General features: G+C 47.5%; 13 protein-coding genes across 13 annotated transcripts; 5 read left to right on the top strand and 8 right to left on the bottom strand.

Moving 5' to 3' along the window:
* Positions 1-862: 862 nt before the first annotated feature.
* Positions 863-2,005, top strand: PHATRDRAFT_11940 (predicted protein; the record flags this gene model as incomplete). Its single annotated transcript, XM_002179870.1, has 2 exons — positions 863-1,556; positions 1,707-2,005. Coding segments are annotated over 2 exons (993 nt in total), but the record flags the coding sequence as incomplete, so codon positions are not given.
* Positions 2,006-2,036: 31 nt separating this feature from the next.
* On the bottom strand, positions 2,037-3,479 carry PHATRDRAFT_45624 (predicted protein). Its single transcript, XM_002179672.1, has 5 exons — positions 3,261-3,479; positions 2,821-3,164; positions 2,646-2,727; positions 2,279-2,571; positions 2,037-2,199 (listed from the first exon to the last, which is right to left on the bottom strand). The coding sequence occupies exons 1-5, from the start codon at positions 3,349-3,351 to the stop codon at positions 2,113-2,115; spliced, it is 897 nt and encodes a 298-aa protein (XP_002179708.1). The 5' UTR covers positions 3,352-3,479; the 3' UTR covers positions 2,037-2,112.
* Positions 3,480-3,838: 359 nt separating this feature from the next.
* On the bottom strand, positions 3,839-4,947 carry PHATRDRAFT_45623 (predicted protein). The gene is made up of 3 exons (XM_002179671.1): positions 4,529-4,947; positions 4,163-4,411; positions 3,839-4,073 (listed from the first exon to the last, which is right to left on the bottom strand). The coding sequence occupies exons 1-3, from the start codon at positions 4,928-4,930 to the stop codon at positions 3,945-3,947; spliced, it is 780 nt and encodes a 259-aa protein (XP_002179707.1). The 5' UTR covers positions 4,931-4,947; the 3' UTR covers positions 3,839-3,944.
* A 381-nt stretch (positions 4,948-5,328) lies between these two features.
* On the top strand, positions 5,329-6,431 carry PHATRDRAFT_45622 (predicted protein; the record flags this gene model as incomplete). The annotated part of the gene is made up of 3 exons (XM_002179869.1): positions 5,329-5,983; positions 6,058-6,093; positions 6,168-6,431. The coding sequence occupies exons 1-3, from the start codon at positions 5,366-5,368 to the stop codon at positions 6,429-6,431; spliced, it is 918 nt and encodes a 305-aa protein (XP_002179905.1). The 5' UTR covers positions 5,329-5,365.
* A 405-nt stretch (positions 6,432-6,836) lies between these two features.
* Positions 6,837-8,117, bottom strand: PHATRDRAFT_45621 (predicted protein; the record flags this gene model as incomplete). The annotated part of the gene is made up of 1 exon (XM_002179670.1): positions 6,837-8,117. The coding sequence occupies one exon, from the start codon at positions 8,115-8,117 to the stop codon at positions 6,837-6,839; it is 1,281 nt and encodes a 426-aa protein (XP_002179706.1).
* Positions 8,118-8,792: 675 nt separating this feature from the next.
* Positions 8,793-9,920, top strand: PHATRDRAFT_35363 (predicted protein; the record flags this gene model as incomplete). Its single annotated transcript, XM_002179868.1, has 2 exons — positions 8,793-9,191; positions 9,279-9,920. 2 exons carry the CDS (start codon positions 8,793-8,795, stop codon positions 9,918-9,920), a joined length of 1,041 nt encoding a protein of 346 aa, XP_002179904.1.
* Positions 9,921-9,940: 20 nt separating this feature from the next.
* On the bottom strand, positions 9,941-11,463 carry PHATRDRAFT_20066 (predicted protein). The gene is made up of 4 exons (XM_002179669.1): positions 11,121-11,463; positions 10,590-10,882; positions 10,385-10,429; positions 9,941-10,342 (listed from the first exon to the last, which is right to left on the bottom strand). Exons 1-4 carry the CDS (start codon positions 11,458-11,460, stop codon positions 9,977-9,979), a joined length of 1,044 nt encoding a protein of 347 aa, XP_002179705.1. The 5' UTR covers positions 11,461-11,463; the 3' UTR covers positions 9,941-9,976.
* Positions 11,464-13,052: 1,589 nt separating this feature from the next.
* Positions 13,053-14,311, top strand: PHATRDRAFT_27190 (predicted protein). Its single transcript, XM_002179867.1, has 2 exons — positions 13,053-13,348; positions 13,476-14,311. Exons 1-2 carry the CDS (start codon positions 13,058-13,060, stop codon positions 14,280-14,282), a joined length of 1,098 nt encoding a protein of 365 aa, XP_002179903.1. The 5' UTR covers positions 13,053-13,057; the 3' UTR covers positions 14,283-14,311.
* A 73-nt stretch (positions 14,312-14,384) lies between these two features.
* Positions 14,385-16,006, bottom strand: PHATRDRAFT_45618 (predicted protein; the record flags this gene model as incomplete). The annotated part of the gene is made up of 1 exon (XM_002179668.1): positions 14,385-16,006. A coding segment is annotated over exon 1 (1,572 nt), but the record flags the coding sequence as incomplete, so codon positions are not given.
* Positions 16,007-16,396: 390 nt separating this feature from the next.
* PHATRDRAFT_45617 (predicted protein) lies at positions 16,397-17,131 on the bottom strand. Its single transcript, XM_002179667.1, has 2 exons — positions 16,822-17,131; positions 16,397-16,721 (listed from the first exon to the last, which is right to left on the bottom strand). The coding sequence occupies exons 1-2, from the start codon at positions 17,025-17,027 to the stop codon at positions 16,610-16,612; spliced, it is 318 nt and encodes a 105-aa protein (XP_002179703.1). The 5' UTR covers positions 17,028-17,131; the 3' UTR covers positions 16,397-16,609.
* Positions 17,132-17,585: 454 nt separating this feature from the next.
* Positions 17,586-18,881, top strand: PHATRDRAFT_45616 (predicted protein). The gene is made up of 2 exons (XM_002179866.1): positions 17,586-18,520; positions 18,610-18,881. The coding sequence occupies exons 1-2, from the start codon at positions 17,628-17,630 to the stop codon at positions 18,785-18,787; spliced, it is 1,071 nt and encodes a 356-aa protein (XP_002179902.1). The 5' UTR covers positions 17,586-17,627; the 3' UTR covers positions 18,788-18,881.
* Positions 18,882-18,944: 63 nt separating this feature from the next.
* PHATRDRAFT_45615 (predicted protein) lies at positions 18,945-19,667 on the bottom strand. Its single transcript, XM_002179666.1, has one exon. It carries the CDS (start codon positions 19,511-19,513, stop codon positions 19,013-19,015), a length of 501 nt encoding a protein of 166 aa, XP_002179702.1. The 5' UTR covers positions 19,514-19,667; the 3' UTR covers positions 18,945-19,012.
* A 330-nt stretch (positions 19,668-19,997) lies between these two features.
* PHATRDRAFT_12053 (predicted protein) lies at positions 19,998-20,507 on the bottom strand (the record flags this gene model as incomplete). Its single annotated transcript, XM_002179665.1, has 1 exon — positions 19,998-20,507. A coding segment is annotated over one exon (510 nt), but the record flags the coding sequence as incomplete, so codon positions are not given.
* Between the last annotated feature and the right edge of the window lie 4,526 nt (positions 20,508-25,033).

Genomic DNA, 25,033 nt, shown 5'->3' with positions numbered 1-25,033 from the left:
CGGCGCTCTAATTAGAGTATCTAGAGCTAGCTAGAAAAGCTACCTGTTAACCTCTAAGCGGTAATTGCCTTGCTACCTGTTGAAAATCCCCTGTGTCGGTACGACAGATTGTTTTCGAATAGGTAAGTCACAGTCAGACTGTTTAATCTCTTCCACGTGTATTGTTCTTGCGGCAGACGCCTAATTGTCGCCCTCATACGATGATGGTTCCCCATTCATCTTACTGTTAGGTCCTTTGCGATACCACAACGAGACCCAAACGAGCGTTCCTGACGACGGAAATGCGTGTCGGGGTCACCGTACCATGTGCCAATCGACCACCGAACCGAACGAAGCATCCGTGACGAGCAGTGACCACCGTACGGAAAGGCACGATAGCGGGGAAAGGCGGCGTACGCTCCATCCGACAATGAGGGTTCGTCGGGGAAAACGCGACAAAACCGCGGGTTCGGCTTCGACTAGTTCCACCCACAATGACGTCTCGGGGTCCGCCGAAGCCTCGCCACCGCAAGTCCCACCGCGGAAGCGTCCGAGTAAAGCATTGCAAAAACACGGCCAAGACGCACCTTCGGGTGGCGCCGAAGCTTTACTGCCTTCTCTCATCGGGGTCGGGATTCTGGCCTTTGGCATTATGGCCAAAATGGGCTTTCGGGGACGCGCGACGGTTGCCGGGATCGACCTCGGTACCACCAACAGTGTTATTTGTGTACAAGCCCCGTCCAAGGGTGTCGGAGATATTCAGTGCATACCGGATCCGCTCACAAATTCTCCCATTGTACCCTCCGTCGTGTCCTTTCTCGAAATTTCCGAACGCCCCGTTGGACCCTCGTCCAAAGTGTCGTCCTTACTGGACCCGCACCCCACGGCCGTTGTGGTCGGGCAAGCTGCGAAACGACGGATTGATTCCCATCCACACCACACCCTGTATCAAGCCAAACGCGTTTTGGGGCGGCCCTCGGACGACCCCGCCATGACGGAATTGCGGGAGGAGGTCGAATTCGCCGTGACGGCCGACCCCGAGCACGGCGTCGTCTTTGGTGTGCCCGAGACGTCGCGGCCAATTTCACCACAGCAGGTGGGATCGTACGTCGTCAGTCATCTCATGAGAATCACCGAAACCTTTTTGGGACACGACAACATCAAATCGGCCGTTATTTGCGTCCCCGCCAAATTCAATGCCGCGCAAAAACTCGCCACGTACCAAGCTTTCCGACAAGCCGGTGTTACCGTCGCGCGTGTCGTAGAAGAGCCCACAGCAGCCGCTTTGGCTTACGGGTTGAATCGGAAAGAAGGTGTGGATCACATCCTCGTGTACGATTTTGGTGGAGGCACACTCGACGTTTCCTTGCTGCACGTGAGCGACGGGTTCGTCGACGTCATGGGCAGCGACGGAGACGATCGACTGGGTGGTGCGGATTTTGACGCGGCCATTGCTCACTTTTTGCTCGAGCATCGCCATGGACAGGCCGTAGTTTCTCGAGTCTCACAAGCGTTACAGTCACTGGTCCAAGCTCTGCCCAGCAATGTGGATCTAGAAGACCAGCTTTCGGCATCGTGTACGTCTCTACAAACGGTGCCGCTTTGTACCGTATCATCCTTCCATACGTTAGGAGAACAACTCAAGATTGCGTTGTCGGCATACCCGGATGGCAACGGAACAGTCGAGGCGGAGTGTCTCGGATTTCCCGAAGACTACGTTGACCCAGATGTGTCTCTCGAAGGTTTTTGCACCGACCTGACCACTTTCCGGCTGTCGCTAACCTCTCGCGAGTACGAACAGAGTGTGCAAGCGCTGTACGCACGCTCCATTTCGCCCGTGACACGCCTACTGAACGACTTGAATTTGCGTCACGATGATGTTGACGAGGTTGTCATGGTGGGCGGGACAACCCGCATCCCACAAATACGAAAACTCGTTCAACAGGCACTGCCATCAGCATCTGTGAATACACATATTGATCCGGACATCACCGTGGCTTACGGTGCCGCTTCCGTAATAGACTGAGAGCCGCGGTCGCTTGTTTTACATACTGAATAAAACAAACTTTTTCTGCTATTACTTAAGTATTTCCACGAGACGTATTAATGAATGCTTCACCGCCATACGGAACTTTAGTTAAAAGCACTCTCACTCCCGTCGCCCCGATCGTCAATGACTGTTGTTTGGACAGCGTCTCGGAATTTTTGAAAGTTCATACTCTGTAAATCCCAAGGCAAACTCTGTTGTTAGTCCGTGTTATTCCTTGTAAGGGGTTCTCTATTTACGAACGTATCTTACCTGCATAAAGACTTTTCCGGGTCCAGTGAGGGTGGTGGAAAAACACCCTTCCCCTCCCAAACAACACATGCAGATCCGACCATTGGGAGCGATTCCCAAGGTGACGGTCTCTTCCATAGCCACAACGGAGCGACTATCCACCGTGATGGTTTCGTTTTCTGACAAATACCGATAAATCAGGGTACCACCCGCTGCGAGAAAGGCGATACTCTCATCGCTACCCGTAATCTTTTGTCGAAAGCAGCCAAAGCCAGCGCAGCAACACGTACGGAGACTGGCATCCAAATCGCAGCCTGTCAAGCAAAGTATTTCAATGAGGCATTGTTTCCTTCGAGATTGCCTGAATTATCTCCCGTAAGTAACTTACCGACGTTTACGTCTCCGAGATGACTCATATAAGCACCGCCTTGAGAAATCAAAGCGTGATCGGGGCTGATGTGATGTCCAAACTACACGTAGACGATACATTAGGTTCAGGGCATCACATTAGAGCAGAACACTGTGAAGAGTTGACGATCAGCTTTCTTACGAACAATGCTTACCTTGATGGGAACAATCTTGGCTGGAAAGTTGGGTGTAATACCCACGTAACCTTCTTCGTTCGATGCGTTGGTGAGCATTACTTTGACACAAGATTCGCCTCCCAAGATCCGCGACAACCCTCCGGCAAAACCAACCCGACTGCATAGTGTCAATTCGACGCTAGTCTTCATGTCGACCGATCCGTACATGAAGGATCCTATTTCCGTCACGACTTGTTCGCCAGGGGGGACGGTTGTGGTCAACACCTGCATATCGTGTCCCGATATCATCCACTCATGCCCACCCGTACGATGCTCCTTGGTGCTCGCCAAAGGCGGTGTGTACCAGAGAAACCCCGAGCCCACTATCAACAATCAACGATCAAGTGCTTGGATGATGAGAACAATAGTAGGGATGATTCAGACAGGTAATCAATCGGCTTTGGTCTGGTTTCACTTACTCGGATCCGCATGGTTTTGGATCTCCTCTGTCAATGGTGCGACTTCCTCAGCCGCCGCAAAGTCAACAACAATCTCTGGTTCGTCGTTCATGTCGTTGTTGTTGTGGGATGTTTCCAACAAAACCTAGTGCGAGTGTAGATTTGATAGTGCACTGGTGTCGACCTGAAAAAGGAAGGTAGTCACTGTCCAGCGGCGGGTTGGGGCATAGGATACTCAATTTCGTGGGGTGCCTGTATTTTTATGTGAGTCGCTGAGTATGAGATTCGGATTGCAATACCTAACAGTAAGTAAATATGAAAAGAGGCTTGTACGTTTATTTCGCCGGCATTGGGAACAGGCTGGCCAATTAGCTAGCCCCAAAATTATTTTTGATTCGGGCACGGTCACAGTCGGCGTACTTACATTTCGGCTTCACCAGCTCGCTGGCACGAGTCACGCCGGCAGGCTATGGACCCTTTCGCGATTGGGGACCAAGTCGACACATACGATGTATTCTCAACTTTGGTCCGTTCGTGGTATTGCAGTCGAGACTTTAGAGGATTGGGTATCACCTCTAGCTTGAAAGAAGGAACAAGCCTTTGTACTGCTTTCGATAGTTTCGTTTAATGAATAGTAAGCTTGCATTTACAGTCAGCTACTCTTTTCGTACGGTCCTAGCAATTGAGAGGCCACATAAACGTTGTTTACCGGCGATAAATTTTTTGTGTCGCCAAGGCCTCTCGAAAGACTGTCTCATTCATGCTTTGCACAACGACAAGGCCGGGTCCGGTCAGCGTGGTGTTGAAAATTCCTTCTCCACCTCCCACCATGCCCTAGAAATGGAGTGGGAACCGTGAGCGATGGGTCCCTAAAAAGGTCGTTTGCTGCCGTGTACATTTGCTAGAACTAGTAGGCTACATACCAGAATTCCTCCCGCACGCTTCAAATCCAACTTGCACGTAGACGCAAATGCCATGATGCAGTTGGTGTCGACCAAAATAGTTTCACCATCGGCCAATACTTTTTGGACAATCGTTCCGGTACCGCCCAAGAACACCGTTCCCGATCCCTCCAGTTTCTGTCGGACCAAACCCAAACCTGCACAGCAGCAGCGCATGCAGTTGGTATCCAACGATATTCCCACACGGACGTCTCCGTAACTGGCCATGTACTGTATCCCGAGAGAGCAGGCGAAAGAGAGAGAGAGACACACACACACAGACTACATGAGAACGGATTCTTCCAGACAATGCAAAAAGCAAAAGTATTTTCTCGGATCCAAACGTACCGCTCCTTGCTGCGCGACAAGCTTCCCACCCACATCAGGTGACGAGAGATCGACGGGCACCACCTTGGCGGTGGGAAAGTTCGGAGTCAAGGCTACGAACTCGTGATTCCCGGTGGAGCCGCTGTTGGTAAAGTTCACGACAAAGCAGCTTTCACCCGAGCAACAACGTTGGCAGCATCCTTCGTAGGTCACCGACTGTCGCATACCGGGGCTTAGATACATCATGGTACCGGCTTCACCCTGGCAGGCTTCACCGACACCTATCTGAAGGGTGACGACCTGGCTTTCGTGTCCGGTTACAGCAAACTTGGCAGCGTCCGGTTTCGGAGGCTTAAGATGGTCCCATCCGGCATGGTGGAGGACCGCTGCTGAGTCTTTCTTATCAATCGAGGATTTCATCATGGTAGGGTAAGCAGAGGATTGCACTCTCGCGGAGCAATGAACCTTTCGAGCCGAACGATAGAACCGACCAATTTGGTCGTTGCCTCGGTCCGTTTGTTAGGGACTACGAGTTCGCTTTGATGCGCACCAGACATGTATGGAAAATTGCATGGGAACACGTTTTCCTTTAATTATGGTTTACCGGATACGCTGGCGTGAGCAATGCCTTTTTTCGTTAAACATCAGAATCCTTGATTTTTTCATGTGCGAGTGCTATTAGCCGGCACAACGCTCTGTAAATTACGCCATTCCAATCCTTGCGATACGTCCTACTTCTCGCTTTCCCGAGCAACGACACACTTGCAGTCCTCGGGAACGCAAGACGGCATAACCTTTGTGTTTGTATCTCTATTGCTGCAAGTTACTCACTTTGATTTGCCACGGATTCATACTACCATGACAACTCCAGCTTTTGGTCAAGCCCTGTCGCCCGAACCCACAAACGCCTTTGCCGTGGCGGAAGGCGTACCGGTGTCCAAGCCTGATCCGACTCCTACCCCCGGCCTGCCCATGCTCGCCGGATTCGAGCTCTGGGTCCCTCCCAAGCCAAACGTTTACGCGGATGGTTTGCCCGTTTACGAAATTCTTGGAACCGACGCGCAGATTGTTCAGTTGCCCCTGCGGGCCCGACGACAAGTCATGTGTTTCTCCGGCGCCATGGCCTACATGAGTGATGGTATGAAAATGGAAGCCAAACTGGCGGGTCTCGGAAAAACATTTGGTCGACTCGCTGGCGGTGGATCCTTGTTTCAGTTGACCTACACCAACGAAACGGATCAAGATGGTTACATTGCCATGACTCCGGATTATCCGGGGGTGATTGTACCCATCAATATGGCGAGCTGTCCGGCAGGAAAGATTGTCACCATGAGAGACTCTTTTCTTTGCGCAACCGTTGGCGTGGATAATTTGACGACTGAAGTTGGAGCTGGATTCAATCCGGCCTCAAGTATCGGTAGCTTCCTATGCAGCGGCATTGATTTTATCGTACAAACCGTAAGCAACGGTGAATGGGTAAGTGCAGCTTTCCAACGTAGCCATTCAGCCGCAAAACTATAAAACCAATAACTGCTCTTCTCTACTGGTAGGCGTTCCTTATGGCCATGGGAACTGTGATCCAGAAGGTAAGTCAGGTGAACTTCCATCCATCCCCACTGACATTTATTTCTCAATCACTGAATTCTTTCGTTTTTGCCAGAACCTTCAACCAGGTGAAAAACTTTTGGTTGACACTGAATCTATTCTTTGCTTTGAATCATCGGTCACCATTGATATCCAATGGGTAGGCAACGTGGCTGCCATCTGTTGCGGTGGAGAAGGTCTCTTCAATACTACCATGACTGGTCCGGGAAAGATATGGATGCAAAGCATGAGTATTGATAAAATGCGTACACTCTTTCCACCTAAAGTCTCAAGCTCGGGCGGCGGCGACTCCGGCGACGGAGGTGGAGGCGGGGAATAACGTAGATCGCGAATAAGGAATTGTAAGCTGTCAAACTTTGTCACAGAATTTTTTCTCGAGACGCAAGAAGGTCATATCCCAGATCAAATTAGAGCATGTCATTTGATACGCACATTTTAGCAGGAAGTTTCTCGGGCACTAACAAAGTGCAGCAGCAAGTAAACAAGCTCGATCGGGGATACAGTTTGGTGCTTCTTTACTGGTAAAGCACGAAGCGAGAAAAACAGATCTAATTTCAACTCACAGTCAGCACGGAATGAGAAAGCCAATGTTTTGCACGACAGAACAACGGCAAGGATGCAGGAGGACAATTCCAGTTAGGTTTGGGTAAGGAGAAGTTCTGATAGTATTCTATTCTTTTTACGTTTGATCATTCCTGCCAATAGCTTCTATCAGCCCATTCATCTATTCCTCAATCAGAGAGACAAACGGGCCAAAAAACTCCAAATGTAGAAGCTTCTTGTCTACACCCAATTCACGTAACTCGTTGACCAGAATTGGTGCAACTGTGGGGCCAGCACAGATGAAATAGTCTGTCCCTGTCGCAAAATTAACACCAGCATCCTTCAACTTATCGACAATTTTGCTTCCCGTTAAGAGACCTTCCGAATAGTGCTGCAGCTTTGTATCAGCTTCATCGGGATTGAAGTAAGAGTATGAAAACAGGCTTTGCTCGTTGCCAAACTCTTCCAAAGCTTCGCGAGAAACGTGATTTGAGCCGTTAACGTCACCATGGAAGACGGCAGTACGAGGACGTTCCTTGACGGCAGTCGGGAGTATTCCCATTGTTGGTGTGATGCCAATGCCCACACTGATGAAAGCAGCAACGCGGGATTTTTCCCCCTGCAGTAAAACCTCCGGACCAAAGATGGGACCAAGCTTGATGACATCGTTGACGTTCTTGGAATGCAAGTAGTGGCTGAGGATACCGTCGTGAGTGCGGTCATCCGGAACAGCTGGGTCAATGAGTTTCTTGATGGTAATCTGGTAGAAATCATCTTCTGGCTGGCTAGTAATCGTATAGTGACGAGGAGCAAAATATTTCTTGTTGTTGGGTTGCTCGTAAATGCTAAGGTACTGTCCCGGTTTGAAGGGGCAGACCTTCTGCCCATCCTTGCTCTTCATACGGAATGACTTCACAACGGGGGTCTCATCAATAATATCCGTGATAATGAATTCTTTCGGTCCCGACCACTGTACTTTTTCGGCTTCGTTGTACAATTTCTGCTCTTGCTCGATAAATATCTTCCCTAAAGCCATGACAGCTTCACTCCACGCGGCTGCGACTTCCGGTGTCACCGCACTACCCAAAACTTCGCCAATCGCTTCCATGAGGTTGTCATGGACAATCTGATAGTGCTCGGCCTTCACGCCCAATGCGCAGTGCTTGTGGGCAATTCGAAGTACCGCCTCGTTCAAGTTTTCCAACTTATCAATGTTGAGAGCATACTGCACTACGGCATCTCCTAGAGTCTTGGACTGGCGGGTGGTTACTACCCCGCTAGCGGCGGGGCAGAGACCGGGGACCGCGCGTTGGTTGGATTCGTTGAAAAATTGGTACAACTCCGGATGGCGACCAAGCATTTTGGGATAAAACGTACCCGTAATCTCCTCAATATGCTCGGCGACGACAGGAGCCGTCGCGCGAACAAGTTGGAAGGACTCGTCACTAATAATGGAGCTCATGACAAAAGAGAAGTAGTGAAAATCGAAATTATGTGGTCGTCGTTGCTTGATAAAATTCTAGAGGAAGAAGGTAGTTTTTGTGGTATTGTAAATCCGGCTACGAATCTTACTGTTAACGAAGGTCGAAACAGAAAGAGGGGAAGCGTTTTTGGAGATATTTGCAAATCCGAACCGCAAAAACTGTCCATACTTCGCTTTTTGGACATATTGGCCACGCTGTCCTCCGAAGTGCCGGAAGTTGAGCACGACAAGATTGCCGATTGACTGACTGTAGTGGGCGCCAACAGTAAAGTTGGCGTGCTGTATTCACTGCCGCTGTTCGGGGACGACAACACATCTATCTATATTGGGGCACATCGGAAAGGCTTTCGTATGTCTTTTCGTTTTAGGTGTTGAAATATACTTATAGTTAGAGGACACGATTTTGCTTTTTACATTTGTAGGAGAAATGAGTATCAGGTTTCGCCGAGCGCAAACCAAGAGCAAGAAGACCACAGATAAGCCGTGCCGCACCAAAACCTAACATAAACAAGTAAAAACAGGGGCCAGGACCAAGATCTCTCCACCAATGGCTCGCCATGTAACGTCGAGCACACACGAAAAACATATCTGTACTCGTACATAGATGATCAATAGACCAAAGAGGCCACGAGGCTGTCAGGACGGAGAGCTTCCATGGCTAGAAGCAAACTGTTAGTCCTGAGTTTATTTTATGCGCAGCTTGTGACTGCGTTTTTGTCTTCCCTTCAGCCTGCGACGGTACATCAGGCAGGGAAAGACCAAAAGGTACTTTCGTTTTTCGCGTATCGAAGATCTCCTCTACTCTTCGTATCTAACGATGAGTCGCCAAGCGTGAACATCGATAGTGCGAATGAACACAATTTGCGATTTTCCGGAGTTGGAAGGCTTTACACAGACCACAACGTGCCGTTTCCGACTGAAAACCCTCATTTGACAATACTCGACAGTCTCATGAAGGCTACGGTCGTCGTCATTGGGCTGGGCGGTGTAGGATCTTGGTCCGCGGAAGCGTTGTGTCGGAGTGGTATAGGCAATCTGGTACTTATTGATATGGTAAGAGCGACTAGATGTGCTGTCGCTTAGTCTATCAATGATAGCTACAGAAAAGTATCTCATTTGGAGCTTGACCTACTACTACAGGATGATATATGCATCTCCAACACTAATCGACAGGTGCACACCTTGTCCAACACCGTCGGCCGGATGAAAATCGAAGAAATGAAGTCGCGGCTTCTCGGAATAAATCCCGATTGTAATGTTACTCTGATTCACGATTTTGTCGGGCTCGATAATGTAAATGAGCTATTTCAGCGAATCGGTCGACCGAGTGCTGTACTGGACGCCATTGACGGTAGCAACGAAAAGGCGGCTCTACTGGCCGCATGCGTAGATCGCCGCATTCCCGTGGTGACTGTGGGAGGAGCTGCGGGAATCACGGATCCCACGCAGATTGTTTGCGAAGATTTGACAATGGCTTTCAGCGACAAACTACTCGGGATCTGTCGCAAGACGCTACGAAAATCCTACGGCTTTGCTAGAGGGCTTTCATTTCACGAAATGCAGAGAGAAAAGCGTAAAGTGAAGAAATGGCACATTGCTGCTGTGTATTCTCTGGAAGGGCAAAAAGCGGTACCGACTGTGGCCGATACATCTTCCTTCCGAAGATGTGATGGTGCTCTCGGAACAGCATGTTTTGTGACGGGTACCTTTGGGTTTATAGCGGCCTCTCGTATTGTCGACATGATTGCGAAGGGAAAATTGATAACGCCTCGAAGAGGGTGAAAGAATGAAGCAGCATGTCTGCAATCTGCTTTCGAATGTTAATCAAAGTTAGGCTTTTATGCGTAAGCTTGAACGAAATCGTTTAGGATCCCACATGTGTTTTCTCCCATGGCAACCCATGCATAGCCCGACATACCCCAGTACGAGCTCCATTGATTCCGAACAATCCAGTAGCCTTGACGGGATCCGGAGTCGTCTTGACTACCACTATCGTGGCTTCCATTCTCGCTTTCGCTGCCCCCTCCGGAAGAGGTATAGGCATAGCCGACAGCTTGAACGCAATGATTTACGTCTAGAAACTTTTGACTGCAACCAGATTCGGAAGTTATGATGCCACCGCTGTAATCTTTCCAAGTCGAAGCATCTACGCAGACGACTGCTGGACCATAGGTAGCGAGATTTCTGACCGCCACACCTTCATCCTGTGAATCGCAGTCGCAACCAGATCCATCCGTGTAACAAACACATCGAGATGTGGCATAACCATAGCCTTCAATCTGTCCGTACCGCTTCAATGTATTGGACCCGTTAGCTGGGCACCAATCGTTCATGTATGATTCAACTGAACTTTCGCTGCACAAAGAAATAAGCAGTAGGTAAGAACGAATACCAGTCGCTGTTTATGCCCTCGTCTTTACCAACTTACTTCATTTCGTCGCTCTCACCAACCTTGGCTTGTGATAGTTTAAGCAGGAGGCTTCCGTTGTACGACAAATCACTTTCCAACGGCAGGCCATCATGATCCATGATATAGTCAAATGCGTCTTGCGGCCATCCACCGTAGCACATGTCACAATTCTCTTGACAAAGGGTGACTTCTGCTTCCGATAAATCATATAGAGTTCCAGTAGCCAAAAAGACAGCTGACTCTACTGTTTCTACAGCCGTAATGGCCCAGCAGGCACCACAGTCTCCTTGCGAATGCACACTAGTGACCGCACCAATACCGCGCCAATCCACAGCTTCAGAAGGAGACGTGGTATATTAGATAACGAGAATTGGAAAAGCACAGGGTGATCTCATTTGAATTACCTTTCGGGTACGAGCTTTCGTCGTATTTAGGTTCCATTGTGTGACCGAATCCGTAAAAGTAGTTCTCAAAGATAAAGCGTAGACCACATGACACGTTCCACCATTCGCAATTCTGCCACTTGGATCCCCGTGCCATATTACCTGTTTCTTCGCGCTGCATAGCAACACGTCGGTGTACTTCGGGATGGCGTTTCATATTTTTTGATGGGTCAAGCACTCCACTATCTTTGGAAAACGAAAGACGCCTAGCATTCGAGCTGGAGTATCCGGTGAGGTAGCTGGATTGAAACTCCTCGTCCGTCAAGTCTTGAAAGCGATTGGAACCAAAGACTGGTTGTTCAGTTAAACGGCACGGGCCATGGCGTTCGTTTTTTTCTAATGTGCGGCGATGATTTTCGGCCCAAATTTCAAACCGCTTCTGCTTCTCGATCTCCGTGTGGTAGCTTTTCCGATGGTCGAGGGCCCAAGTTTCAAACCTTTCCCGCAAGCCGCGAAACGGGTGTCGCATACCCCGCGACGGAGGCCTTTGTTCCTCCAGTGGCAAAGGTTCCGTCTCGTAGGCAGTTTGATCGATATATTGCTGTTGATGTTGTGGAAACGGTTTGAGGATAACCAGCTCAGGTTTCAATGCATTCATAGCTTGCTTAGGATCAAAGTTTTCATCCCAAGAAACCACTTGCAGTGATTCTTGGGATGGCTGATAGTCTTGTTGGCTAGAAGTCAAAGCCTCATCCACGAAAGATCCAGATCCGGCCCGCCTCATGTGCGCTACGACCACGGCGGTACCGAGGATAAGTACAATGGCGGACAAAACAACCGACAATCTCATATAGGACAAGATGCGCTGGGTTTGGGCTAGGAACAGCGAGCGGTGTGGATACGCTTCGGCGGTCACGTACGGATTGCTGCTGTAGGGATGTTCCACTTCCAATTGCTCCCGATGTAAGGCCCGCCGTATTCCGGGTGAAGGCAAAAGACTGAAAGATCCATTTCCGCGGTATGCTTTGTCGTTATTGTCGTGGTCTTCACCAGGTGGAGATCGGTACGAATCCGGTAACGGAGAGGCACCACTAGGACGGGCGCTGTGTTCGTTTCGAGCATTCTGGGAAACGGGTAGCGTTTTGCGATGGGTCAAGAGCAAACCCGAAGACGTTCGAATGGGATCGTACGGTGACGGCTGTTGCGGATGCGAGGGACGGGAGAGATCTCGTGGGGGTTCTTCTTCCATTTCCAGAAACCCCGCAGCACCCGGAATACGAGCGTTCTGCTTGGGAGAGACGAGCAGTCCTTTTCCAGCAGAGAGTTGGGCCAGATCCCGAGTGCCTGGATCTACAGACTGCGTGGTGGAAACCGAAATTTCGTCTTCTTCATCTACTAATGACTTCGTTTGCGAAGCAAGAGTCGTCTTCTGCCGTTGCGGACTGAACGGATCAAACGCTGCCAGAGTGGCGGCGTTACGGGAAGCGACACGGGGTTCCGGACTGGACACGCTGTGCGTGTTCGTCACAGACATCGATTCCTGCGATGATCCTTCATCGTCATTGAGAAAATCCTCAAGATCTTGACTCTGATCGCTCATGTCGACCGTAAAACAGCTGTCATTGCTATGTTCCGCCGCCATCGTGACAGTCTGCAGCAATGCAGACAGTGGGCAAACACCGGAAACGAGACCTGCCGGTGACAGTGAACGCCAACTCGAGATTGTTTTGCTGTTCCCGAAAGCCGACAGCCTGTCAAATTTCGACGGCGAGGGCAGGGAGAGCATATATGTATATAACTGTAAAACATTTTTGTATGAGTAATAAGCTTATTTATTCAAATTATCGATAGGTACGATATACTAAATAACCGTATTAACGCTAGAAGTCTAGTGTGCTATAGGATTCGTAAATTGGACGGTTAAATTACATAATCGAACAGGACAACAAAATACGCCGTCCGGGTTTATGACCTAATTATACTGAGTTGTTCACTTTTCGCGCTTGCTTGGGGTTCTCAAGGAACTCGCCCGATTCGCAGTCACTGACAGTGAATGGATCTCTCTCGGTCTTCGACACAACGAAGACCGAAAGGGCACTTTCTCATTCTTCGAAATCGATCGGACCATGAGCGACACCCGCGCTACAATTCTCGTTACCGGTGGCTGCGGCTACATTGGAACACACACCATCGTCTGTCTTTTACAGAAGGACTACGATGTTGTCGTGGCCGACAATCTTTCCAACTCCAGTATCGTTAGTCTCGATCGTGTTGCCGAAATTGTCGGACTCAGTGAGCACGACCGAGCTTCGCGTCTCGTCTTCCACCAAGTCGACATATGCGACGAAGCCGCGTTCCGTAAAGTCTTTGAATCTTCGCCTCGATTCGAATCCTGTATTCATTTTGCCGGTCTCAAGGTGCGACAACCGATCAGTGAACCTACCCGAGATGCTTTCGATTTCCTTTTTCTCATTCCAGTGTGCGAGGGGGTCGGTCGAATCTATAGCCATCGATTTTCTCACCGTTTCGTTTTTTCCCGCTCAGGCCGTCGGAGAGAGTACGAAAAAGCCTTTGCTGTACTACGACAATAATTTGTCGGGAACTTTCGTGCTCCTGCGTATGATGGACGAGTTCCAGTGTCACTCTTTGGTATTTTCGTCGTCGGCAACCGTCTACGGGGCTGCCGAGAACATGCCTATCACGGAAGACACACCAGTAGGAGCAGGCATTACCAACGCCTACGGACGTACCAAGTACATGATCGAAGAAATTCTGCGTGACTTTTACCAATCGCAAACGCTGGAAGAAAGTACCACGGACTGGTCCATTACCATTCTGCGGTACTTCAATCCTGTTGGTTCCCACCCCTCGGGAAAGATCGGCGAAGACCCGAACGGCATTCCCAACAATCTCATGCCATACGTGGCACAAGTTGCCATTGGACGACGTGAGCATCTGACCGTTTTCGGGTCCGACTACAACACGGCCGACGGAACGGGAGTGCGCGATTATTTGCACGTCATGGATTTGGCGGACGGCCATCTCGCCGCGATGGATTATATGAAGCAAAAGAAAAGTGGTATTTTCACCTTCAACCTAGGCACCGGGAACGGCTACTCCGTACTCGATATGGTCAAAGCAATGGGCAAGGCCTGTGGACACGAAATCAAGTATGTTGTTGGCAATCGGCGCCAAGGCGACATTGCCACATGCTTTGCTGACGCAAATTTGGCCAAGAATGAGATGGGATGGGTTGCCTCTAGGGATCTCGACGAAATGTGTAGAGATTTGTGGTGTTGGCAGACCCAGAACCCCAACGGGTTTGCCGGACAACCCTGTGAATCGCAATAATCCGCCGCAAAAAATAGTATACGTTACTTCTTAATCGTCTATCTCTTCGATTGCTGGTTCCGCCGGAGAAACTGAAACGTTACCTTTCGTATCCAAATTGACGCGAATTCCAAGTTCTCCTAAAGTGGAAGTCTGGAGGGCTTGCTGGGCCTCAAGGTTGGCCACCACAGCCATATTGAGATCATTTTGGTGCAGAGCGTTGCGAATGGCAACCACGGCCCACTCGCGTAGCGTGAAACAAGAATGTGCTAGCGATGTGCACGACAATAACACATGAAGAGCACTACGTTCCGTTTTTGTGATCACAGGATCTATTGGCGGTACCAGCGTAGTGCGCAACAGATCCTGAACGTCTCGACATTGATAGCACAAATTGCCGATAAGGCGCACTAAACTGGTAATCAGATGCTGTTCTTCAACCGACATGTCTAGTTCACGCACTTTTCGTTCCTGATTCTTGACGGAAATTGTATCAGTTATCACCCCAAGGTTAATTGCAAGCGAATGGACAAGCTCTGTTTCGGTTCCAAGACAAGCTCGAACAGACGCGAGTTCGACAGTATCAGTACCAAGCCCTTCTCCCAAAATATCTACAACTGAAAGTATTACGGACTCGACAAGTGCGTGTTGCATCGTATCATTGCTGTCTCTCTCCCCGACTTGTTGAATACTCACGTACAAGTTGGCTAAGAACATATGGGATGATAACATCGCTTTTGATCCAGATTCACATCCTAGTATGTTGTCGCCATTCTGTTCGCTTCGTATCGCGTGTAATAACACAATTTGTTCTGGTACAATGTCTTTGCCAGGACCAGCGGCTCGGTACATTTCCGGAAATCGACCCATCCGACACAATTTCATCAAGAGAATCAAGATCCACTCTGTTGCCGGATCATCCTGAGAAACCGATGTACCACTTTGTCCCATCGAACCCTTTAAAGCTTGCATAGAAAGAAGTTGTCGTAACAGGGTACTGATGAGTAGTCTATCCGAAGACACGTCGCGGCTGAACGATGCCATCGAACCAGAAGCGAGGGATGTTATACAATTGTGGAGTGACGTGACCACGGCCGCTAGCGTCTCGCGATCTCCGGCACTGCTAAGCAGTAAGCTGACCCATGATGCAGTTAGCGCTAGCTGATTCGTTGCATAGTGTGTATCAGATACGGTCGAGCGAATGTGAGCATCTATGTCGTCTTCTGATGGACTCAGGGGAAGCATCGAGACGAGTCGGGAAGCAGTCGTCGCGTTAGACGTCACCAGATTACTAAGAAATCGAGCCGCAAGCGTACGGCATTTGGAGTCTCCGCGTTTAGAGGAAATCACCTTGACCAAGGATACGGAAACTTCTGTCGTAGAGATGACGGTTTGTAGTTGATATCGATCATCGTGGTCCACAGCGAAGCAGCACAATGCAAAACGCAAGGCATTTCGGGTAGAGAGGATCAATTTCTTCACATCACTCACTGAAGCTCGGTTTTCATTACGAGTTTGCTTCAAATAAAAAACGTAGGCACGAATTGAAGATACCAATTTATCGACATGCCTCAGAGATAAGCTCAAGTGCCTTTCGATTAGGGGATCTTCACGCGCGCTTCGGAGCGACTCGCGGGCTTCTTTCAATATTTCTGACCATTCCGGAGAGACGCGAGCTTCCACATCTGCAGTCATGGTCAATGGACTTTCTGTTGTAGACAATTTGTGTTGATTGAACACGATAGTCCATTGGTCTTTACCGAACAGTAATGTTCTTCCCTTTACATGAGAGCCGATTTCCTTTGGTTTTACGGTTAGCAGTAACGCTAGTACCGTTACCTTATGTTTACTCGTCAAAGTATCCACACGAGCCAAGGACGGACACGTTCACAGTCTCCCTGTCAGCTGACAGTGAATACGAATGGCCCATTATAATTTACCTCGTCGAAATTCCATACCTCGACAATGAAGAACCGCGATTCGAAATGGGTACAAAACACTTTAGGCCTTATCGCGTGCACACGCGAATGTTATTGGCAACCGTAAAGCAAGGATTCCTGCTGACACTCCAGTGAGGATTCCGCACCGGTTCCTACATTACATGCAACCAATTGATGTCGAGATTGTAGCCCTGTAAACATACGAATATTTGTGCATCTACTAATAGCTTATTTGTTGAACGTTTTGATGAGAGACGTCGACTGACGCAGGTTGGTCCAAAGAGAACAGTTGCAGGTTAGAGTAAAAAGTTGATTCTGTTCTATTGGTAAAAGGCATTCGCATTGAGACGGCGTGACAGGAAATGTCTTATTTTGCATGGTAGAGAGCTCATCGACGGCGTAACATGCCTATTTTGCAGCATAGAGAGCAATCAGACCAGCGATGAAAGGAATGGTGATAAAGGCGACCCCAGCAATGGCAATAGGAAGCTTTTCTTCGTCGGACATTTTGTCCGTGTTACTGAAGTTCGAAGAAGAAGACAGCACAATCGTGAGACAATTCCTAATCAGATCCAGTCCGGAAACTAACCCCGTATTTCCGGAGCAGTAAAATTACTCACGTTGAAAAGAACTGCTCCGGCTCTGAATCGCGCGTTAAGGAATCGCGCTCTTGTTCTCCGAAAAAGTTGTATACCTGAGTCGTACTTGAGCGACGTGCGGCAAAGGTCTGGGGTGCGAGGACCGATTTGGGGACAAAGCCATTAACAGATATTCCCAAACACAGAACCAATAGGACAAGTACGTTAGTAAAGAAAAAAGACATCATGATTCGGTGCAGCAAATAAAGCTTGTTGATCTAGATTGTGTGGCGTGCGGGAAGGTGGTAGTAGTTGATTGTGGCAAGCCGAACCCCTCACGTGTTTTTTTTTTGGAATGGCTGGGTGCTGTCAAGATCAGCCGTCGCATGCGGTCTCACAGTCAATCGGGGTAATTGTTCTCGCCAGGAAGGCCAAAACGCATGACTTGGCGGCTTGCGTCATCCTTTCCTTCCTTTCGTTGTTCGTTCAGGCCAAAAAAGGAAATCCACGTCACTATTTCTAATTAACGGGCGACTAGCTCGAGACATGTCTTGATTTCTTTGTCGATGCTGTTTTGTTAGAATCCGAATTTCGTTCCTTCAGCATGTTCTGCGCCCGCCGATCCATCAATCTTTTACTGTTAACAGAAAGATGCGATTTGATACCCCACGTGAAGGGATCGATTTCCCGTGAGAAGAGAAAATTTCCTCATGTAAGACGAAATCGCGCGACACCCATGTCCAGATGTGAGACAAACATGCTCACCAAGCATCTGCATCCAAACTTTATCATCACCCGAATCAGATCTTTGCTATCACGAAGTGTTTGCTGTAACTGCATTATCCACTATGCCTCCTCAGACCAACGAGGGGAATCCTCTTAACAAACAGCCTTGTAACTTCGAATGCGATGCGAACAGTAAACACTTCTTTGCCAGTCCTGCAGAAAGCATTCGATCTTGTCGGTTTCCCTTGACATCGTCCTTGTTTGAAGGCTCGAATGGAAAGATTCAAGACTTCGCTGTGACATTGGGGAGCCTGGTCACCCGCTCGGATGCACTTGTTTCTAAGACTGAGGCTATTGACAATCATTACTCGCCTGTGACTGACGCCTGTCTCGTTTCCTTGCGGTCACGAATGCCTCTCGTCCTCCACCAAGCCAGGCTTTTTGTTGCTAGCCTGTACCATTGTGACGATGATTCTACGAAAACTATTTATAGGCTCCGATCGGCGATTGCACTACGTCGGGCTGAGCAATATCTCGACATGATTGAGTCCGCTGTGGAAAACCCACCCCGCGACGCTCTCGACAAGCAACTTCACAGGATTTTGAACTCCGATCGTTTGCAGACACTCCACAGAGAAATGGCGACCGAATTCTCGTTTCGGATCTCTCCCTGGGTATCCTCTTTTCTAGCGTTCGACCTTCCAGCAGGTCCCACTGCTCTCGCAAAAGTGGAGAAACCTTTTCCTTTAGCGGTGAAAGTCGAACCTATGTTTGAGTTCAACTCGCGCGAGCTTTTGAGCGGCCGGACAGAAACTATTAAAGTTCGAGCTTGTAATGTTGCCATTGAAACATGCAAGCACCGGGCTAGAGAATTCTCGGCGCGTGCCGGAGCTGTGGGCGACTGTATTTTGCAGGTGCGGCTCATTCCCACAGATGTCGCCGAGATTGAAGCAGGGCTCCGGGTATGGGGTCACGAAGCTGATGTACCCAATCTTTGTATCCGTGAAGTTCGAGCGTAAGTAGGGAGCCACTTTGAATTGCGCTTTGCTGCAGTTTCTGTCACTACAAGTCTCATACAATATTCCGCTTTTACTCGCGCTCTAGTGTGCAGCTCAATGCTTACCCACCAAAGCCAAAAACCAACGTTGACATTTACACATCATATTACTACGGCGACGCAAGCGTCACCGTCACCATGATTATGAAGACATTCTCTACACCTAACGACGAGACTCCTGATCTTCACGTCGAGCTTTTCTTGACCTTTTCGGAAGACTCGTGAAAGAGCTACTCTCTTACAAGAACGTGAATACTGCACATACATTTTGCTCTCATGATCAAAACAATTCATTTTTACTTGTCGTGGCACAAATTGGAGAACGTCTTTTGTCAAGTTCAGACTGGCAAGAGCCATAGTGCGCGAAGTGTCGAATCATCTTATACGCAAACCAATTTAATTTTTTTACCTATTCACATTTGTCAAAAAGTAGGTCGACGCAGCAAAAATTCAGTCCAGTGACTGTATAGGGATTGCATCGCAAATACAGCGAGTTGTGAAAGCGTTGATAAAAGTACGTGTCTCCAAAGTACAAAAGGTGGCCTCCGACTCGCAGTTTTCATCTTCTCCGACGACTGTTGCCACCACGATGAGTAGCAAAATTGTCGGAATAAGACACAAGAGTGCAAAGTGAAAGAAGGAAGCTCGCTGTACACGACGAAGTTCGCGAAGCAGTACGTTGCGTCTGCGGTTTTCCATTTCTGGACCTGCCTGTTCAATCCAAGAGATCATTTCTTGCTGCCTGTTGTTCTCATCGTTTGTTGGATGCAGCACAATGACAGTTAAGTCATCATCGTCGCTATCTGCGGCAATTTCCAAATCGGGATCTTCTGCTGCCGATGACTCGGGATCGCAAGGTGTAGTGGAGGCCGATTCCTCCGCCCGATTTGCGCCCCATAAAGCGGTCCCGTCTTCGTTTTGCTGCGGCGCGGTTTCAACAGGGATCGTCATGTGACTCGACAGTTCAGACTTCCTAAAATAGAGGCTTCCTCAAATTATCTTCACAGTCAGTATGCTGTAATACATCTACTGTAGTCTGTGTTGATGTACGAGAGCGCGAAAGTCAGCAGACGACAGACTTGCAGAGATGGGAGGAGTGCACTTGTTTTCGTTCGCGCGTTCGCGGTATGGTACGAAAATTCGCTTCGGATGGCAAGCGATGACGCAAACGGAATGAAACGCGAATCAGGCTGTGTTTCCTTATACTACCGACTTATAGTCGGACACACATATTCAGACATAGCTCGATTTCGGAAAGCTCTCAGAGTGTCAGACATAGTCTGATTGTGTACAAACCAAGGAAAAACCTTGTATTATATCGCAGTTATTCACCGTCAGTTAGCTAGGTTGTTTCCTCCATTGAAAGCACTTTGCTCTCTAGAGAGCTCTTGTCTTCCATGCAGCCAATAAACTGGATACAGAATATGAGATACCACTAGCTAGAATTGTGTTTGGAAAACTCACCCTGCTGCCATTGATGAAATGAATGTAAAACAATACTGGCGGCAACGTACACATTCAGACTGGCCGTTCCTCCACCGTACTGTGGTATAGTTACAAAAGCATCACACGATTTCATGTGCTTCTCATTGATACCCTGCCCTTCGTTTCCCATCAAAAAGGCTGTATCCTTGTAATCTAGATAGGCTTCGATAGGTCTTGCATCTACATGGATCTCAACACCAACCAGTCGAATACCGTGCGAAGACAAAAAATTGATACATGCTTCCCACGAAGAGTAACGCTCAATATGTAGACCACCCCTCTCTACATGTTCTCGAATCGATCGAGGAATGTCTGTGCCCTTTGGCGAAATATCGAATTTCTGCTGTCCGACCACTAAGACTTTGTCACACCCAAAAGCAGCAGCAAGTTCCAGTAAGGCACGAATATTTGGGCGCTTGGAAATATTAGTAATCACCAAATAGAGTTTTGGTATTCTTTTTCTCGGAATACCTTCGCTATCTTGACGAGGAGCCGCAGACTCGGTTTTCGTTGCAGAAGCAACGTTGGCGCGCATGCTGACTGGATTGGAATCGATAAAGGACAAATAATTTGTGTCGTCGACAATGCGTCGGATAATGTCAAAAAGCCAAAGAGGTCAATGCCCACGGTGCGCTTTTGTCGACTGTGTCAAGTCGAGACGGGGACAATACTGATATTTCAGACTTACATGATGCAACATTGACTGTGAACGACAACGATATTTCAAATTACTTGTTGCAAAATGATATCAGGTTCAAATTGCCTTTTCAAATCTGGCGTAGGAAACCCTAAAACCTCTTTACTCTAGGCTTTGATGCTTTCTGAAATTTCATCTGGCAGGATACTTATAATAGACTGGATTCACAAAAATAGTACCTCTGTCACCTCTCTATAACTGCTCCTGCAACCCTTCAGCAATCTTTAGTGCTTCAAATGTTTGATTTGGGATCAGCAGTTGTCATGTCAAAAAGCTGCACTAACTTTTAGAAAGAGGCCCATTTACCTGCGAAATTAAAGCCGTTGCATTACGACTTGATGTATAGTCAATTGAACTTCAGCAATTCCAGCTTTAAAGGGAGCATCTTGATTCAAGGGACCATACTAGAAAGACTTACAGGGCTGTGAGTGTCATGGTGAATTCCTTCCAACTACAGTTTGTCAAAGCAACATTGTATCTAGCAAACAAAAATTATTGTGTTGAATTTACCAAATTGAGTTACAATATGTACAAGCAACATTGTAAAATTGTGTTTGTCACAATTGACAGTTGAAAGGAAGGCGAAAAATGTACTATGGAGATTAATTTCTATGGCATTTTGGATGAACAAATGTGTGGGCTCTACAGACCAACCTATGTAGAACTAGATAGAAAGACTCACATCATGGCTACTACACAGTTTGAACCAATTAATGCTCAACATGCTTTTCCTTGTTTCAACAAACCCGCTCTAAAAGCAACATTACTGCGATGGTTCCATTGGAGTTGCAAAGCATTAGCAACACTCTGACAGTGACAGTTCATACAGAATACAAAGAAGGGAAACATGTCAAGATGGTCACCTTTCAGACAACACCTGTAATGTCAACGTATCTTGTTGCTCTGGCTGTAGGTCTATTTGATGGAGTTTCACAAATGCACAATGGTGTCTTAACTACAGTTTGTCAAGTTTGGCAGTCAAGTGGGACATGTCCGGCAGAATGCGACATGTCACACAAAGAGATTTGAAAAAGAGCGAGCTCCCATCTCGAGCTAAATTATATGTTCGATGGATTTTGGGATATGATCATCCTATGAAACAAGCCAACGGATTGAAAGTAAGACACAGAGAAGTGTTGGATGTAACCATCGGAGTAAGCAATGAAATAGCGAAGGATTAGCGATCAAACAGCAAGGTTTGAGAGGAAACAGAACTAGTGAAAAGTAAAATAAAGATCACAACAACAAGCACTAGAGCAGTGTGAAAGAGTAGATCAAACGTAAAGGAGAAATAAGAGAGAATCTATTTATTACGTCTCTGTTGTCGACTAGTCACTCAGACAGTCAAAAGATCAGAAGAAACCGGAGTTTTCAACAACAGTTTACACTGTGACTGCAAGACCAAGCAAGGTCAATTCTGTCTGGATGTGGTGACTCAGATCCTTGATCTCTATCAAAATCTTTGTCAGATTCCCTATCCACTCCATAAAAGCAACCTCCTTGCAATTCCTGACTTTGCTGCAGGTGCCATGGTAAACTGCAGCTGCATCATAGGTACAAGGAAGCAAAATTCTGATGAAACCAAATTTATCTTCTGAAAGTTTGAAATGGGGGATTGCTCAGACATACTGTCATGAGCTTGCGCACGTGTGGTTTGGCAACCTTGCAACCACAGAATTCTGGAGACAATTATGGCTCAAGGAGGGCATTGCCCAATACATGGAATTTGTTGGTGTATATACACCATAGAGCTAAACTTGTGTATAACAGAAGAATCTAATCAAAATCTTTCTGAATCCCAGAATGCTCAATGGGAGACATAAACTTAGTTTGTACAATTTGTTTATGGACTGGCAATGCAGTTGGACTCTCACATAGTACAACCAATGTACGTATGTAGGACAGTAACACTGTTTGACAGTGCGTGGTAAGCACAGGTTGGGCATTATGACAAACAACCTGCAATACACCTAAGCACACCTAGGGACTGTTAAACGCACTTGCTGACAATGCTACCTACGGGTTAGACAGTGGATACAAGGACCTATGCTATTATGCAATATTTGGATCAAAGAATTTCTATAACAATGAGTAAAAGATTACATTCTATAAACTAGTTGATCTTGCAAAGTCTGTTCAATCCAGTGAGCAGTCTTACCAAAAACATAGCTAGTCTTGAATCTTCCCACATGTGCATAAAACCTGTAAATATAAATCCCATACAGAATCCCATGGTGAGTAATGAATATTGCTCCTTGCTTGTCATGTGATTTGTGAGACTGGTTTAGTATCTTTTCCTAACTGCCATTTGTATGTATCCTGTATTCATGACTCCAGGATACAAATGACTTCCATATGTAATGCAAATATGGTGAATTTGCACAACAAGGCCAACACAAACTCCACATGTGACACCTAAATGCCGCGCCCATTGGATTGGCTCACAATTGCGTTTTCCATACTAACTGGCATACATCCAAGGGACACGCTGCAAAATAGTTGTTACGGAGTACTACCAAAGCACAACCGAGGACGGATCGCTGTTATGACAGTGTGTGGTAAACAAAGGTGGGCGTTATGACGAACGACCTGCGATACACCTAAGCAAGCTTAGGGACTGTAAAACTCACTTGCTGACGACGCTCCCCACGGGTTAGACAGCGGATGCAAGGACCTATGCTATAATGCAATATTTGGATCAAAGAATTTCTAAAACAATGAGTGGAAAATTACATGCTACAAACTAGTCAATCTGTTGTTCAGTCCAGTGAACAATCCCACAAAGTGCCAGCGCATCATTGATCTTCACCAACTTCCATAATCTCAATAGACAATCTTTCTCCCACATGTATATATACCTCCAGAACTATGAGTCCCATGCACAACACCTATGGTGAGTAGCTGTTCTTCTTCAGTCCCACCATGTGTCTTGTGATAGCCCCTTTATTGCTTCAATCGTATTTTCGATGTTCCAATTATATCCCAGTCCATTTTGGTCGTGTAAACCGACAAGTGGAGACTAAGCACATGCGGCTCCGGAAACATAGCAATTGTACAAACGCTTCGATTATTGTGAGTCCACGTGGCCACGGAACAAGGCTTTGGTATCATTTCTGTGCGTGCCTCCTTAACTCCATGTGCATAGTTTTGACTCACACTTGAGACATCCGCGTTTAGTGAATAATTTCCACAAGACATGTCGCAAGGAGGTAAACCACAACAGGGTAACTCAAATACGGTATATTTGCGCAATAAGGCCGACACAAACTCCATATGGGACGCGTAACCGCTGCGTCCATCGGATTGGCTCACACTTACACTTTCCTTATCAAGTGGGAGCTGTCCGAGGGACATGCCGCAAGGTAGCGTACCGTAACACTCCCCATCGGCCTGTCTTGATGCTATAGATGTCCTTGCCTCACAATTTGATTTGTCCCCCTTTTCAAACAGGAGAAGTTTGACAAGTGGCCACATTTGTAGAAAATTCCAAAACTTGCTGAGCATGTCATCTATGTTCTCACCACTTAGGATCTCACCACTTAGGATCTTCAGAGCATAGGTAACATCATCTGGGATTGCCTCGCAAACTTGCGGGTAGGACAATGAGTTATGCCGTATGTTGATGAGACAAAGAACTCCTGTCACGGAATGCACTGTTATCATGTCGTGAGAAATGTGCCTTCCGTCATGCTTGACATTGTAGACCATATGGATGAGGATATTCTTGTACTCTTCCGGTGCGTTTGAGACTTGGTTGCTGTGCACCAGATTTTCCTGTTTCGCAATAAAAATGTTATGCTCACAAAGCTTGCCCCTTTCAAAGCTCTTATCATCCTGCCAGTTGCTATTTCCATTTGACTTGTCAATAGCTACAGCTTTGTTAGGGTCATGAGGGAGTTGGCACTCAGATTTGAAGACAGGGGAATGTTGAAAGCACCTCAGACAATCTTGGTCAAGAAGTCCTTGAAACTCTTCAAATCTAGTTGCAAACCAGTTGGAATGATTCCCTCCCAATGTGTCTAGTAGATCTTGGTGTTTAGCATAGGTAGCACATATTTCAAGGTTGTTGACCTGTATGGCATCTAGCAATCCGTAGCTAGGTCCCCAATCAAACACATTGTATCTAGAACTTTTGTAGATTTCTGACGTGTGTGAAGAGGGGAAAGGTCCTTTGCATGCGACAATGCCCTCAAAACACCACGGTCCATCTGTGTCTTGCAACTTTTCATCTAGATTGGTTTCGTGATTGTCTAGAACTTCGTTGCAAACTAGAGTTTCATCATACTTGT

Source organism: Phaeodactylum tricornutum, chromosome 7 (genome assembly GCF_000150955.2).
Source record: "Phaeodactylum tricornutum CCAP 1055/1 chromosome 7, whole genome shotgun sequence".
NCBI lineage: Eukaryota > Bacillariophyta > Bacillariophyceae > Surirellales > Neidiaceae > Phaeodactylum > Phaeodactylum tricornutum.
The sequence above is the reverse complement of the archived record's forward strand: the minus strand, read 5'-3'. Positions and strand labels throughout refer to the sequence as shown.